Genomic DNA, 15,597 nt, shown 5'->3' with positions numbered 1-15,597 from the left:
AGAAAGGCTAAAGCCTATCCAGAAATCTGCAAATCTTTCTCCTTCAAATGCCATATCAGGGTATATACGCCTGTAGTAAAGAGGAAAGTAATTACACCACAAATGCAACTCATTTGGCTAAAAATAATTACAAGGCCAATCATTAAAAGAACGAATGCTTAGACTTCAAAAATTGTTATTCAATACAATAGTAGATAGGTAGCCGTGTTGGTCTGCCATAGTCAAAATAAAAAAATTCCTTCCAGTAGCACCTTAAAGACCAACTAAGTTAGTTCTTGGTATGAGCTTTCGTGTGCATGCACACTTCTTCAGATACACTGAAACAGAAGTTGCCAGATCCTTCTATATAGTGGGAAGGTGGGGAGGGGTGTTACTCAGAAGGGTGGTGGGAATGGGAGATAGGCAGATAGCTGAGAGAGCCTCTTGACGACTCTTAACGACTGTAATAGGTCTTACAGGAAAAGGCAAGGGGTGGGAAGGTGAGAAATGGTTTAGTCATGTATAGTGAGATAAGAATCCAATGTCTTTGTTCAGCCCAGGTCTTTTCATGGTTTTAAGTTTGGTAGTGAGTTGTAATTCAGCAGCTTCTCTTTCCAGTCTATTTCTGAAATTCCTTTGTAGTAAAACAGCTACTTTGAGATCTTGTATAGAATGTCCTGGGAGATTGAAGTGTTCTCCTACTGGTTTCTCTGTTCTGTGATTCTTGATGTCAGATTTATGTCCGTTTATTCTTTGGCGTAAGGTTTGGCCTGTTTGTCCAATATAGAGAGCTGAAGGACACTGTTGGCATTTGATGGCATACACAATGTTAGACGATGAGCAATTAAATAGTCCCGAGATGGTATGTGTGATGTTGTTGGGGCCAGTAATGGTGTTGTCCGGGTGTATGTGGCAGCAAAGTTGGCATCTGGGTTTATTGCAGGCTCTGGTGCCAGTGTCTGTGTTAAGTCTGGTTGTAGTATTATTGTGGGTTAGGAGTTGTTTAAGATTGGGTGGCTGTCTGTAGGCAATGAAAGGTCTTCCTCCCAGAGCTTGAGAAAGAGTACTGTCATTGTCCAGGAGAGGTTGTAGATCTCTGATGATGCGTTGTACTGTTTTAACTTGGGAGCTGTATGTGATGACTAGAGGTGTTCTGTTATTTTCTTTTTTGGGTCTGTCTTGCTGAGAACTTGCTGCAAGAGAACTTGCTGCAAGACAGACCCAAAAAAGAAAATAACAGAACACCTCTAGTCATCACATACAGCTCCCAAGTTAAAACAGTACAATGCATCATCAGAGATCTACAACCTCTCCTGGACAATGACAGTACTCTTTCTCAAGCTCTGGGAGGAAGACCTTTCATTGCCTACAGACAGCCACCCAATCTTAAACAACTCCTAACCCACAATAATACTACAACCAGACTTAACACAGACACTGGCACCAGAGCCTGCAATAAACCCAGATGCCAACTTTGCTGCCACATACACCCGGACAACACCATTACTGGCCCCAACAACATCACACATACCATCTCGGGACTATTTAATTGCTCATCGTCTAACATTGTGTATGCCATCAAATGCCAACAGTGTCCTTCAGCTCTCTATATTGGACAAACAGGCCAAACCTTACGCCAAAGAATAAACGGACATAAATCTGACATCAAGAATCACAGAACAGAGAAACCAGTAGGAGAACACTTCAATCTCCCAGGACATTCTATACAAGATCTCAAAGTAGCTGTTTTACTACAAAGGAATTTCAGAAATAGACTGGAAAGAGAAGCTGCTGAATTACAACTCACTACCAAACTTAAAACCATGAAAAGACCTGGGCTGAACAAAGACATTGGATTCTTATCTCACTATACATGACTAAACCATTTCTCACCTTCCCACCCCTTGCCTTTTCCTGTAAGACCTATTACAGTCGTTAAGAGTCGTCAAGAGGCTCTCTCAGCTATCTGCCTATCTCCCATTCCCACCACCCTTCTGAGTAACACCCCTCCCCACCTTCCCACTATATAGAAGGATCTGGCAACTTCTGTTTCAGTGTATCTGAAGAAGTGTGCATGCACACGAAAGCTCATACCAAGAACTAACTTAGTTGGTCTTTAAGGTGCTACTGGAAGGAATTTTTTTATTTTTATTCAATACAAGTTAGGTTTAAATATAAAGATGGATGTGTTTGTTGCACTGATGCTGAGCAGGTTGTGTGTTGTTCCTTTGGCACCCACATTCAACTAGGTGCCATCTTTAATGTTCAATCCACAACTGCACATAAATATTGAGCTCACAGAGTCAGTCTACACCTGGTTGTTGTTGGCCAGCAGCAATCATTTGTTCTGATGTAATTGTGAAACACTTGGCTTGGCTATGGGCTATATGTTCAACATGTGATGTAATAAATATGATTGTGCCATAGCCGTTAGGTAAAAGCTGTGGCACAGAAAGGAGTTGATGGCTGCAAGTCATGAGGTTTATATGCAACCTCCGATGCAATATCCGATCATAAGCATTATACTTTGGGGGGCCAACGATGCAAGAGGTTTATTGTCTTTGTGTGCTGCTAGTGGGCTTCCCAAGAGGAACCTGATTGGGCTCTGTAAGGAAATGGAGTGCTCAACTAGCTAGTCTAATCCACAAGGGTTCTTCTTGCATTCTCATCCAAATATTGTATATCATAGGATGTAATGAATACTGAAGCAGTGCATAAACATGCTTAAAGTACTTAAGAGTGCTGTTTTGGTAATGTCATTACTGGATTTCTTTTTTCAGTATGAATATTTCAATGCTGTCCTCATTAATGAGCGGGATGAAGATGGGAACTTCTTAGAACTGGGGAAGGAATTCATCCTAGAACCAAATGACCATTTTAATAACTTGCCTGTGAATGTTACCCTGAGTGATGTCCAAGTGCCAACCAACATGTACAACAAAGGTAAGTGGAAGTACTCCATTGTATGACATTAAAGCTGCTTCTTCACGCAAGAAAGTAGTTTGATAAAGCTAGTCATTGTGAGAGTTTAAGTGACGCTAAAAGAAGCTTCTGGGAACCAATATGTTAAAGTCCAACACCTTTGTAGAAAATCAAAATACAGCTAATAAATATAAAGCAATTCATGAGAAAGTACATTTCTCAATCCTGTTCCAAATAAGGGGGAAATAATCAAATTCTGTTTTAAGTGGTGACTTCTGGGTGCTGCTCTATCACCAAAACTAGATATTGTTGTATACTTTTGGTGCATTTTTATTTCTGAAGCTGCCCCCCCCCAATCCCTTTGTACTGCAGTGAGTTTCTAGAAAACACAGGAAAAGATTTTATCCGTGTTACCAGAATTATAGAGATTTTTTCCTTGAGAGATGGTAAAGTCCATGAATATTTTCAGGCATTCCTGTCAGCGGGGGATATGTTTTACTTCAGCTCAACTGACAAATATAAAGCAAACAATATGTTGCCGAAAATTTGAAGCTGTGCTATCAAGTTTTTATATCAAAACATATGGATCGCACAAATTGTAGGACGGGAAATTCAATCATGTGAAGAAAGACATTGAGAAAACTTGACTAATTTTCAATCATTATATTGCAGCGAATGATACTCATTCACACCGTATAAAGTGACAAGCTATGTATCTATATGACATTTTAAATGGACCAGTTTTGCTGGTACCGTTCTGTCAGATACAGGAATGCAACTCTCCAAAAGAAAAGAAAAAGAGAAAGTCGGGATCTTTTGTTTCCCCACTCTGTAATCCATCTGTCTGCTAATCTGGAAACAAAACCAGTGTTGGAACAAAAGTTTAAGGGAAAATATTAACGTTTGGTTTCTATAGCACATTAACAATTCTTACTTCATTTATCATCCCAACAATCCTCAGAGCAATCCTGAGGGCCTAGTCAGTTATTACATTCTGGGGAGAGCGCTTGACCCAGTACGAGCTTTGGCTGTATGTGTGTCCCTTTCCCTGTGGAGATAAAGTAATGGAGGAGCTGTGTTATACTGCCTTTAGTGGAACACAGTATTTCTGGACACCTGGTTAACGTTGCTCTGTATTCTGAGGACAGATCAGGTGCTTTGGGAGAGTCTGAGTTATACTCAGTTAATTCATGTTCACTTGACACTTGCTCTCGTTGCTGGGTGGAATGGGGAGGAATGTGAGAGGCAATTCTCCTCCCAAACAAAATGACTGTGCAGCCCCCAAGCGATGTCATTGGCAATCTAGCGATATCATGGCTAGATGTTTCCTCAGAAGCAGTTGTGCAGTTTGCTTAATATCAACACAAGTCTTTCACTTTTCAATGTACACTTTGGATGGGCTAGGCAGCTGGTTGTCACAGAGCTGAATTTGTTGTCCTTCACAGTTGCCGATATTTAGTGTGGCGTTCAATTAGATTTTGCTCTGAGTAAACCCATAGAAGTTAATGGCCCTAACTTAGCCATGCTCATTATTATCACCATTATCGCTATGATACCTCTGCACTGGGCTCCTCTCCCCCACAACAACTTTGGAAGAATCCATGCTGCAGAGCATGCAGCAGAAGCAGCAAAGGGTTGTCATAACCCCCTCCTCCCTCCCTTCTTCAACCAAGGCCTGTCTCAGGCACCTGCCTGTTCCTTTAAAAGAGGATTAGTCAAATTTACAGAGGATAAGGCTACCTATACCTACCAGACATTATGGATATGTTCTACCTTCACTGCCAAAGGCCTCTGAATATAAGTTACAGTCATACCGCGGGTTGAAGTAGCTTCAGGTTGAACATTTTCGGGTTGCGCTCTGCGGCGACCTGGAAGTAATGAAGTGCGTTACTTCCGGGTTTCGCCGCTCGCACGTGCGCAGGTGCTCAAAATGACGTCATGTGCGGAAGCGGCAAATCGCAACCCATGCAGACGCGGGGTGCGTTCGCTTCAGGATGCACACGGGGCTCCGGAACGGATCCCGTTTGCATCCAGAGGTACTGCACTAGGAATCATACAGGAGATAACTTGCGCCCCGCTTCTGCTAATGGGCTTTCCATGGGCGTCTGGTGGGCCACTGTGAGAACAGGATGCTGGAGTAGATGGGCCATTGTACAGATGACTATTTAATGGTATGGTGGGGCTGAACAGAATCAGAACACTGGTGTTGGGGTAGATATTTTCTAATCCTACCCCCACTGCAGTCCCAGTCCAGATTCCCCCCCTGAACCTGCTACTGGTGTGAGAAGGACAGCTTCCACTGAGGGGAATGGTACTTTGGCTTCAAGTGCAAAGGGTAAACATAGGAGTGGGGGCTGGTCTCTGGGGATTTCAGCATCATACATCTGACAGGAATTAAAAGGAATGCAGCTGCAGATATCTTGCCCATGGATAATTTAGTTTGGGTAAATGACTTTTTTACCTGCTACTGATTTCCTATTCAGGATGGCAATTTTGTTTCTTGGGTTTTTTTTGTTTTTTTAACAGCTAAGATGGCAACAGGGGTCACATGCATAACAATTATATTTCTCACAGTTTCCTTTCTTTGGGCAGTTGAACAAAAACCACTCAGAAAATGTAGAAAATAACTAAGTATAGTGAAACAGATGGGGTTGTATCGTATTATTTTGTTATGTTATGTGTTGTTAACTAATTGGCTTTTTAAAAAAAACTTTACAAAGACTGGATTCTCCCCACCGCCAGTTCAAATCTCTGTGGGACATGCATTTGCAGTTTGATTTTGTCATTTTCTTCTCCCAGCTCAGCAGTTGTGGTGATGGTAGACTCCGAACTTTGATTTTTGAAAGTGAACTTAAAAGGTCTCTTAATCTTTAATGGCCCAGTGAGAGGGAGAGAAGGCCACGTTGGGTGGGGCATAACCCCATCTCATGGCTTTCTCTGGCTCCCCTACACACTATGAGTTGATTTGCTGAAAGTTGATAAATGCAAACTGTAATCAATGCTCTGATTGCCTTGGAGAAGAAGTTCTTCTGAGTGTATAGAGCCTTCTCAAAAATATATTGCAATGTGATGAACCACAGCCACTTTTGATGAAGTAGGGTTTTTTCAATTTGCCACTTAAAAGGAGCTATGAATATCATTCAGTCATACTTCCCTAGCAGCTCTTTCCAAGTGACTGTCAAGCTAAGATTACTTATTTTCTAAGATATTATAACTAGAAATTTTTCATCCCTTGAATGATGCATATTGATTGTAGTCTATATATATACATCTATCTTCCTGCCTAGTAGTGAAAACCTGAAATAAAATTTCACCTGTCACCACTGTGTTTAATTTGTTAGCTTTCATGGCTGATAAGCCTTTATGCACCATGGAGCTGAAAATACCTGTATGCTGGACACCAGATTTTTGAAAATGGATATAGCGGCATGCAACCTTGTACTTCTCTTCATCTATGAAACAGTAAATTAAGTTTGCTGTTAGATTGTGTGCGACTTGGAATAGCAATTGTACCTTGTATCTTAGGCAGGGGACCCCCCCTCCCCAGCTAAGTAATTTCATTTAGGCAAGATTTTTATAATAGTATTATACTCTCAAGGGGTTCGTGAGGCAGACCTGATGATGTCACAAGCATAAACAAAGGGGAGGAATGGGAACCCACAAAATCCATGAAAGAAAAGTTTAGGAAGCCTCCAGGTGCACAGAAATAAGTTTCTTGAGCTAAAAATATTCTGCAACGAAATTGGAAGCTAAGACTCAAGGTGGTTGTGCCTAAGAGTGATATATTTCTAAATAAACTCACGTCTGTGCCCCCATGTTGTAATTTTGGAATCAAACGTTGACCCTAGCAAGTAAAACAAAAAGATCACGTGGCTATTTCAAATCTCATTGTGGGTATTTCATATGATCTGTTTGGTACAGTATGTTCAGTTCATCGAGAAAAAGCATATAAACAAAGGGGATGAAACAAAGGGGTTGGGAAAATGCAGTAGACAACCAAAAGGCACTGTGTCTCTCTGCAACTCTGCCCCATCCCAGTTTATCTTGTTTGGTAAAAGAGGTGAGTGGGATGTGCAGTAGCCCTGATTCTAGGCATTAGTTACATGTTGGGGAGATACTGGTGGGGAGATACCAGCAGCACTTTGTAGAAATGGCCTATAATGTAAATTGAGTGCACCATGTATTGATGTTTTCCAGCACCAGCTTTCTTTCAACAAGTTGATCTAATCTTTTCGCAAGCAGGAATAGATTTTTATTTGTATTCCACAGAGCTATTTTCTTTGAGGCACCATTATTTATAATAGCTTCCCTCCAAGCCTGCGTTCCTGCAAAACTGCTCCATTGTTTAAACTGATAGCCTGCTTGTTCACAGTTCACTGCTGTGGATTTTTCAGCCACAGTCCCCACACCAGGGACGAAGTGGCTGAGCTCCGGGGATGGGCTAAATGAAATAAATATATTTACACCATACATCTGAAGAGTTCTCATCAGGAGGATGTTTCATTTGTTTCTGTTTTTTGCTTCTGTTTTCTTTTTAAAAATCTACCCCTTGTCCAGTTTGTGATCAATCCACCCCCGGAATGTTTACAGCAAAGGCCACAATAAAAATGCAATAAATAAATAAATAAATGAGAGTGCAATCCTTGGTAGGGGGACACAGATCTCTGGACTAGAGGTATTGCTTTCTGTATGAATAACGGAGTACTATTTTGCCCTTTCAACCAAAAACAGATGCAATAGCTGCCCTGAAAATATGCATTTGGGAGCTAGTCTAAACCTTTGCACTCAATGGCAAATGACGTCATAATCAGTACTTTCTGAAGTCCTTTGGGATTGGCCATGCCAGGCTTACATTCAGATGGTTGTGAGGCAAATGTAAATATTACAACATTTATTTATAGTATAGAAGGAAGGTTTAAAGATCTACAAAAGATACATGCACACTTTTTCTTAAGCACTTATTCCATGGTGGGATTTCTTCACTCTGTTATCTTAGAATATGGTAATTATTCATTTCTCCTTTCTATATAAAACAGATCACACTTTGGAACTGTATTGGAAAAAGAAAAGAAAAAAGATGCCCTCTACTTGCTTAGTGTTAATACTTAGTTGAAGTGTACAACATTTAAAACAACATTCTTGCTCTCTGTCTCCCTCTCTTTTCTTTTTTAGATTATACAATCTTTTTTGTTCTTTTTATTTTTACTTGGACACAATTCAAAATGAGTTCTATTTAGGCACTGAACTTAATTTATCTGGATTTGTAGTATTAAGCAGTTCATACAGCACAACACTGATATTTATTCAGAAATAACTAAAATCAATTTTGTGAGTTCTATAAAACTAGCCATGGTACACTGGCTTGCAAGCTTAATTTCAGTTTTCCAGAATTTTAGAATTCTATTTTTATATACTTCCCCCAAATCAAAAGGTGGAAGCTCATTATATCTGACCACAGTGCCCTTATTTACCAAAGGAATGTGGTGTTTTGTAGGAGGGCTTGTGTTAAAGCAATGCAAAACAGTCCACCTGGGTAGGTGATTACAAAAGCACCAATTAAAGCCCAGTTGAAGATAGCATGAAGCAACTCCTCCCATGGACCTTTTTCGAATCAGAAAGCATTGGCAACCAGGAAGGCTGTGGTGCACAGCATAAATGTTTGTTTACTGAAAGAGTAGCTAACCTGTGGTCCTCCAGATGTTGCTGGGCTACAACTCTCATAATTCCTGAGCATGGTTTTAATGCATGAAGAGTTTCATGTGAACCCCTTACATTTGAAATCACTGGATCCTGAGTGGAATGTGTTAAGTCCCTGAGCCATGGGTGCTGTATTTGTTTAAATACCAAATCCAAGAGAACAAGACAACATTGGTCTGATGGGGGCCTTGGAGCTTAGTTCTATGACTCTATGATCTCTGTCATCTTTTGGGGGGCATTGAAAAGTACCTTTGTGTAGTCTAGTGCCTTGAGTTTGGCACACATGCTTTAGCCAGGGGCTTTTGTGAGGGATGGGAGAAAAGTTGCTGCAGCCATTTCCAGATTGGTGCAGCAGAGAATCCCAAAGATTGGTACCCATGGGATTTTGATCCTATGAATGTGAAACCTTCAAGTATGCCCTTGGTGCAAAACACCCTGCTTCTGGGATTTCTGCTGGCTACTGCCAGCATTGTGTCTCAGCCATCACAGGCAGCTTCGGGACTCCGCTATGGCAGAGCCATTCCACCAGTGGTGCTCTTTCCACCAGCAGAAGCTGGAAGAGAGGAGGGTGTATGTTGTCCTATAGTACCCTGTGGCTGAAAACAGGCTATTCTACATGAAATGCCTAATGTGGAAGCAGCACTAGAAGCAGAGAATCTGAAACATTATGTTAATGAATAAACTCACTTGTTGAAGGTATCTTTGGAAATGAGAATCTGAACAACATAATTTTTTCAAGGTAAATTAGACTTTGTTTCTACAATACTGGATCCAGGCAAGACCTGGATAAATTTTAACACAAGATTTGTTAGATATGATGTAAGGTTCCATACCTGGCATGGTGAAACTAAACTGATTTATTAATGGGTTCTGCAGAGCTCCTTGGCTGGGCTCCACTGCCTGAAGGCTGTTGCAAGTTGCGTGAGCCAGGGGGAGAGAGGGAGTGGGGAATATAGAGTCTGGGTTAAGGGGACTTCGGTATGTCTGACTCACACATGCACACTCTGAAGATCTTAAACCATGTGGGGAAGGTGATCATTTAATATACCCTTGCCAGGAGCGCAACAACAGAAGTGGGCTGTTCTTTCAGAGCCCTCTAGCTTTTTAGGCAGGCCAGATCCCAAACCCACTCTGCCCAGCTAGTCTAATTTTGCTCAGGACTCTGGCTCCATCCCTGATATATGCTGTGAAGCTCATAAGCAATTTAATGCGAAATGAAATCTGTACCCAGATGAATTCAAAACGTTGGTATAGTTTTTGGATGGGAAACAAAAATTAGGCTGAAAATAACTCCTTATCACCATTCGAGGCTCCTTCCCATGCTAACAATTGCATCAGAGAAGCACTCCCACAAATCACTTCTCTGTCAACATTTGCAACATGGGGAGGATTTATTAGCCTGTCTACAAATGAGACAGACATGAACATGCTTAACTATTCCCAGATTCTTGGCATATCCGTGTTTGTCTCAGGAGTAAACACATAAACTGTCTCCATACTGTAATTTTAGCCACAGAATATGGGCAAATCAGTCTGGGAATCAGGTCTCAGGAGCAAATCTTTAGAGTTTCATCTCCACAGAAAGTGGTATCATGATGAGGCTAGGAGGTCATGGGTGATTTTCACATATGATGTCTGATTAGTCTGGAGGATACAAGATTGAGGGGAGACATGATCACTGTCCTCAAAATATTTGAGGGGTTGGCATGCAAAATAGGAAGGTTTGTCCTCTGTGCCTCCAGAGGCAGGACGAGAAATAACAAGGAAATAGACTTTGGCTAAGCATTAGGAGAAACCTCCTAACAAGAACTGTTTGACAGCAGGAAAGACTGCCTTGGGAGATAGTGAGTTTTCCTTCACTAGAAGCATATATGCAGATGCTCAGAATCATAGTTTTAGAGTTGAATGGGACCATGAGGGTCATCTAATCCAGACCCCTGAAGGACAGGAATCTTTTGCCCAGTGTGGGGCTTGAACCCATGACCTCATCCTCTGAGCTACTGACTGAGCTACTTAGGTCCTGCTTGCAGGCTTGCCATCGACATCTGGTTGGACACTGAGAGAGCAGGATGGACCACTGACCTGATCCAACAGATTCTTCTCATATTCTTATGGATGTAATTGCATCCTGCACTGAACAGGAAATTGGACTACATAACTTCCAGCTGTCCCTTCCAGCTCCAACATTTTGTAATAATTTAGGCACCCTTTAAATAGCGAGGAGCACCCTAGTTTTTTGGGGGGGAGTGGGGGGCACAATGATGGAACCAGTGATTATAAGCTTTCAAAAGCACAGTTGTATTAAGGCAAAACAGGGCTACTCTGAATGTGAAGAATACAACTGTCTAGCATTATTCTTACAGTGTTCTTGGAGTGCATGGTAGCAACTAGTGCTACCTACTGCTGAAACAAAAGAGATGGGGGCGTGGGGACACAGATGCCAGCCACGAATAAAGCCGATCTTGATTAAGTGCTTTCCCAGGTCATCCAGGGGCTGTCTATGTAAAACTCCAGATGTTCAGGCAATTCATAGTGAACTGGAGACATTTCTAAAACTTATGCTACTGATTCCTGTGAGCGTATGTGCAGCTGTGCATAGCTTCAGCACATTCTGATGCCTTAAAACCTGGCTGTATGCAGCGCTGTCACAGTTTGCCGCATACATCAAAATCATCTTGATGAAGTATGTCTGGACAACATAGTCTGCCAATTTATCCAGACTCATGAACATTACAAATTTGTGTCTGGGCAATAATTAATTCTGTTCCATTTCATGCTGCAATTAGAACAAAAAGCACGTGAACTCTTAAACTTTCTTATTTCCATAGCCTAGCAATAAACCCTAGTTTCCACAGAAATTTAAACGCTATTTTGAACACACACACACACACACACACACACACACACACACTGCAGATAGTCATGCAAAAGGTAAAGGTAAAGAACCGCTGGACAGTTAAGTCCAGTCAAAGGTGACTATGGGGTTGCAGTGCTCATCTTGCTCTCAGGCCGAGGGAGCCAGCATTTGTCCGCAGACAGCTTTTCGAGTCATGTGGCTAGCATAACTAAACCGCTTCTGGCGCAACGGAACACCGTGAAGAAAGCCAGAGCGTATGGAAACGCCATGTATCCTGGAGATGACAGATGAGTCTCCTTTTTCTCCAAGTTTTCTCCCAAAATCTCCCTGTTTTGGCCTTGACTGGTAAGAGCTGGCCAGGTATGGGTTTGTGGGAAGGGGAGACTACTACTCTCCAGCCCCTGTTAAAACTGATCTGCTTGTAAACTCTTCATTGTATATCTCTTTGTGGATAGCAGGTGTGTGATACTTGAGTTAGACTATCTGGAATTTAAGGCATATTATTTAGAAATATTCCTGCCAACCTAGCAGTTCGAAAGCACATCAAAGTGCAAGTAGATAAATAGGTACCGCTCCAGCGGGAAGGTAAACGGTGTTTCTGTGCGCTGCTCTGGTTCGCCAGAAGCGGCTTAGTCATGCTGGCCACATGACCCGGAAGCTGTACGCCGGCTCCCTCGGCCAGTAAAGCGAGATGAGTGTTGCAACCCAAGAGTCGGTCATGACTGGACCTAATGGTCAGGGGTCCCTTTACCTTTACCTATTTAGAAATATGCTTTATTTTGACAGACCTATCTTTTGGAATGCATAATGCTTGTGGAAACGGGGCTTTGCCCACCATTAGATGATGATGATTATTATTATTATTATTTAAACTGTCCTTCATCCAAATATTTCAGGGTGGTTCACAAGATAAAAATGCAAGGTAAAAGCACAAAATAAATAGTTAAAACAAACACATTTAAATGGCCATAGAATATTAATCAGCTGAAGAAATATAAGAGCCAAGAAGTGTTATCAGTGAGCTTTCTTTTCCCTTTGTACATTCCATGGTATTGCATTTATTCTGGCTGAATGCAGTCTTTGTCTCAGCTCTACCTTTTAGGGTCAATAATATCTATGACAACAACTTAATTGCTACATGCATTTGGACAATTATATTTCAGATTCCTGTCAGTGTACCTGTTTGTCCACAGGCACTGTTTATATTAAATATCAATAAAGAACCTGATAGCAACTGCAGAAATGGCACTAAAACAAATTGTACATTGCCACATATGTCTTATCAAAAGGGTGAAAGGAGAAAGCTTCCGGGGGGTTTTTATTGCAAAGGTTGTTGCCAGGAAACTTCTCTGAAAAAGGCTAATCAAGAGAGGCCTTTAAAGGACTGACAGAGAAGCAAAATATATTTGCTTCATTTTGCTGGCTTCTGATTTGCTTTAAATTTGCTGGCTTCTGATTCTATTCCAAGAAAGAAGGAGGATGATCTCCGCCCTGCTTTGCATTATTGCTGCTCCCAAAATAATTTACACATTTCACATCTAAGTAGTAGAGGATACAGAGTACCCGTAAGATTGAGAAAATGTTTCAGATAAAGCAGTGACAATTTAAGGAATTAATGGAAGTGGAATATAGAATGAATAGTGAAGTCTTCTGCATATTGTTATAAGAGCTGCTGTGAAATTCTAATCATGACAAATGGTTAGGATTTTAATAGTCTTTTTCAACATCATCTTTTACATACCCAGGAGGCTTGATCTCCATATTCTACAGGTTGAGTAGGTATAATCTGGTCATTTTAAGAGTCAGTGTAATCCAGAGAATATAGAACTTGACTTGGTCATGTTCTATGGACTTGGATCTGTGTTCATTCTCTGGCTTGGAAAATGATTTATTGGATAGCCTAGGGTAAATTATCCTCCCCTAGGTAATCTTTTTTCCACTTACATTTTGAAATGTTCACAGGAAACCAGCCAATAGTTTCCATTTCATTTATTTAAAAAAAAAACATATAGCTTGTTTTCAGTTATTTTGATTCTTAGGGTAGGTGACAGCAAAATAATAACGCAAGTAGGTTTATAAAAATGCAATGATGAAATTTTAAAAGTAAGCAATTATAGCCTACGAGTCGCACAAGAATCAAAAGCAAAGCAAAGCAAAGCAAATGTAGCTTCCTCATTTCCCTTATCCATTATAAGCTTGTTTAAAAAGAAGCATCTTTGCAGCTATCCTAAAAGGCCCAAGCAGATAGAAGTGACTTTCTTTTTCAGGTGAGAAGCTACCACCCAAAAACCCCTGGTCTACATAGAGGTCAATTTTACATCTAGTGTCAGTGGCAGCAACAAACATTTCCGCACTCCAGCAGCACCATTTAAAACTACAGTAGCGTGAAAGAGAAATCTTCCTACCTGCTCCATTGTTAGATAAATGGTGGGCTGTTTCCCTTGTGTAGGGAAGTGGAATGGAAAAGCCAAAATTGTTGGCTTTCTTCCCTTTTGCAAGAGAGCAGAGGCAGGTGAACCATTCACCCCTTTCAGTGAAAGACAAAGTCAAAGACCTTTGGTCTCAGCTTCCCGAGGTGAGAAATATGGCAGCTGTTTCCCTCCAAAACACTTTTGTGTGGCCATGGTGCTGCTATGAGAAAAGAAAACACAAGGATGATCCCCTCACATCCAAACATCTTATGCTGTCCCAGCATGGGCAGAGGGTATTCTTCCTGAGAACCACCACAAACTCTTAATGGCCTCAATTTGGCTTCAACTTCCTAAATGTAAAGTTTGGTGCTTTTAGTGATTAACATTTAGTTTGCTGTGGTAAGTGTGATTAAAGTAACAGGGAAAATATTTCATTACCTTATTTATTTTAGTATTGAAACAACCTGGCCTCAGCATTCTGTACCAGCTGCGGTTTCCAAATCAATCCCAAGGGAAGCCCCACATGGAGTGCATTACAGTAGTCCAATTGTGAGGTAACCAGTTCATGAATCACAGTGATTAAACCAGGCTTCCTCAACCTCGGCCCTCCGCATGTTTTTGGCTTACAACTCCCATGATCCCTAGCTAGCAGGACCAGTGGTCAGGGATGATGGGAATTGTAGACTCAAAACATCTGGAGGGCCGAGGTTCAGGAAGCCTGGACTAAACTATGGCTATATGGGAAAGGGCATAGTTGGCAAACAGAACTACGCTGATAACAGGTGCTTCTCACCACAGAGCTTACCTGAGCCCCCAGTGAGAGAGAATGGATCTAGGAGCGTCCCCAAACTATGTGCCTGCTCTCTCAGAGCGACTTTTTCAACTCCTCAGTTCCCAGACCTGGGTACATTTGTAGGGCATAAGATTGAAAATTTGGCTGTTGTGCTTCAACTAATAAAAATTGGTAGTTTTTGTCTTTCCAAACTGATGATCCCTGACCTCTTAGCCTGGTTTTATTTCAGCTAGAACAATGGTTCCTGTCCAGGATATCTCTGGTATTGTTGGTTTTAATTTTTCATGCCCTCCCATATTTAGAAAAGCATGCCGCTCAAGGGAGACATGTCTTTTAAACAAAGTCTGCTCTGTTTTAATGAACAGCATGTGCTTGTAAATATAAATATTTAGATGAAAGCTTAGTTCAAAGATATGTAGCTCAGACAATTTTGCTGCTCCCTCCTCTCCTAGTGTTTTCCTTGATGAATGTTAGTGCAGAAAACAATTCACCTCTTTTCCACCCCATTAAAATTACCCCATTAAACTAAGCCGATTGAGATCAACCATTATTTTACACGTCATTGGAACTACTGTACTGAACGCTTGGGCATGTGTTTCTCTGCACTGACATTGAGGAATTTTAAAGTGTCTCCCCCTCCCGATAGTTATTTTTTAAAATGACTTTTAAAACCTTTGGCTAGATTGCTATAAGAATCTTTGTCAGTTTCCCTCCCCCCGCCAACCTACAGTCATGTCCACAGAAGGAAGATGGCAGGATTCCCAAGGACGTGCTTTATGGGAAGCTGGGTGCAGCACTAGGGCTGTTGGCAGACCAACTCTGCATTACAAAGATTTCTGCAATCATGACATGAAGGCTGACAACATTAATCCTGCCATATGGAAATCCCTTGCAGATGATCGCAGTACCTGGAGACAGTCAGGTCATGTATCCACAGC

The 15,597-nt window shown here is 41.4% G+C and overlaps 1 protein-coding gene across 4 annotated transcripts in view; it reads left to right on the top strand.

Moving 5' to 3' along the window:
* The window catches only part of CACNA2D3 (calcium voltage-gated channel auxiliary subunit alpha2delta 3), a 498,964-nt gene that overhangs the window by 205,365 nt on the left and 278,002 nt on the right, over positions 1-15,597 (top strand). For all 4 annotated transcript variants that reach the window (XR_014005100.1, XR_014005101.1, XR_014005102.1 and 1 more), the window contains exon 5: positions 2,760-2,922. Coding sequence is in view for 1 of the 4 variants with exons in the window: in XM_081184001.1 (XP_081040127.1) it covers positions 2,760-2,922 (163 nt within the window). In the remaining 3 variants the exon portion in view is untranslated. The remainder of the gene's footprint in view (positions 1-2,759; positions 2,923-15,597) is intronic.

This window comes from Podarcis bocagei, assembly GCF_964188305.1.
Source record: "Podarcis bocagei genome assembly, chromosome: 2".
In the NCBI taxonomy this organism is placed as follows: domain Eukaryota; kingdom Metazoa; phylum Chordata; class Lepidosauria; order Squamata; family Lacertidae; genus Podarcis; species Podarcis bocagei.
Note: the sequence above shows the minus strand (reverse complement) of the source record. Positions and strands in the feature narration are given on the sequence as shown.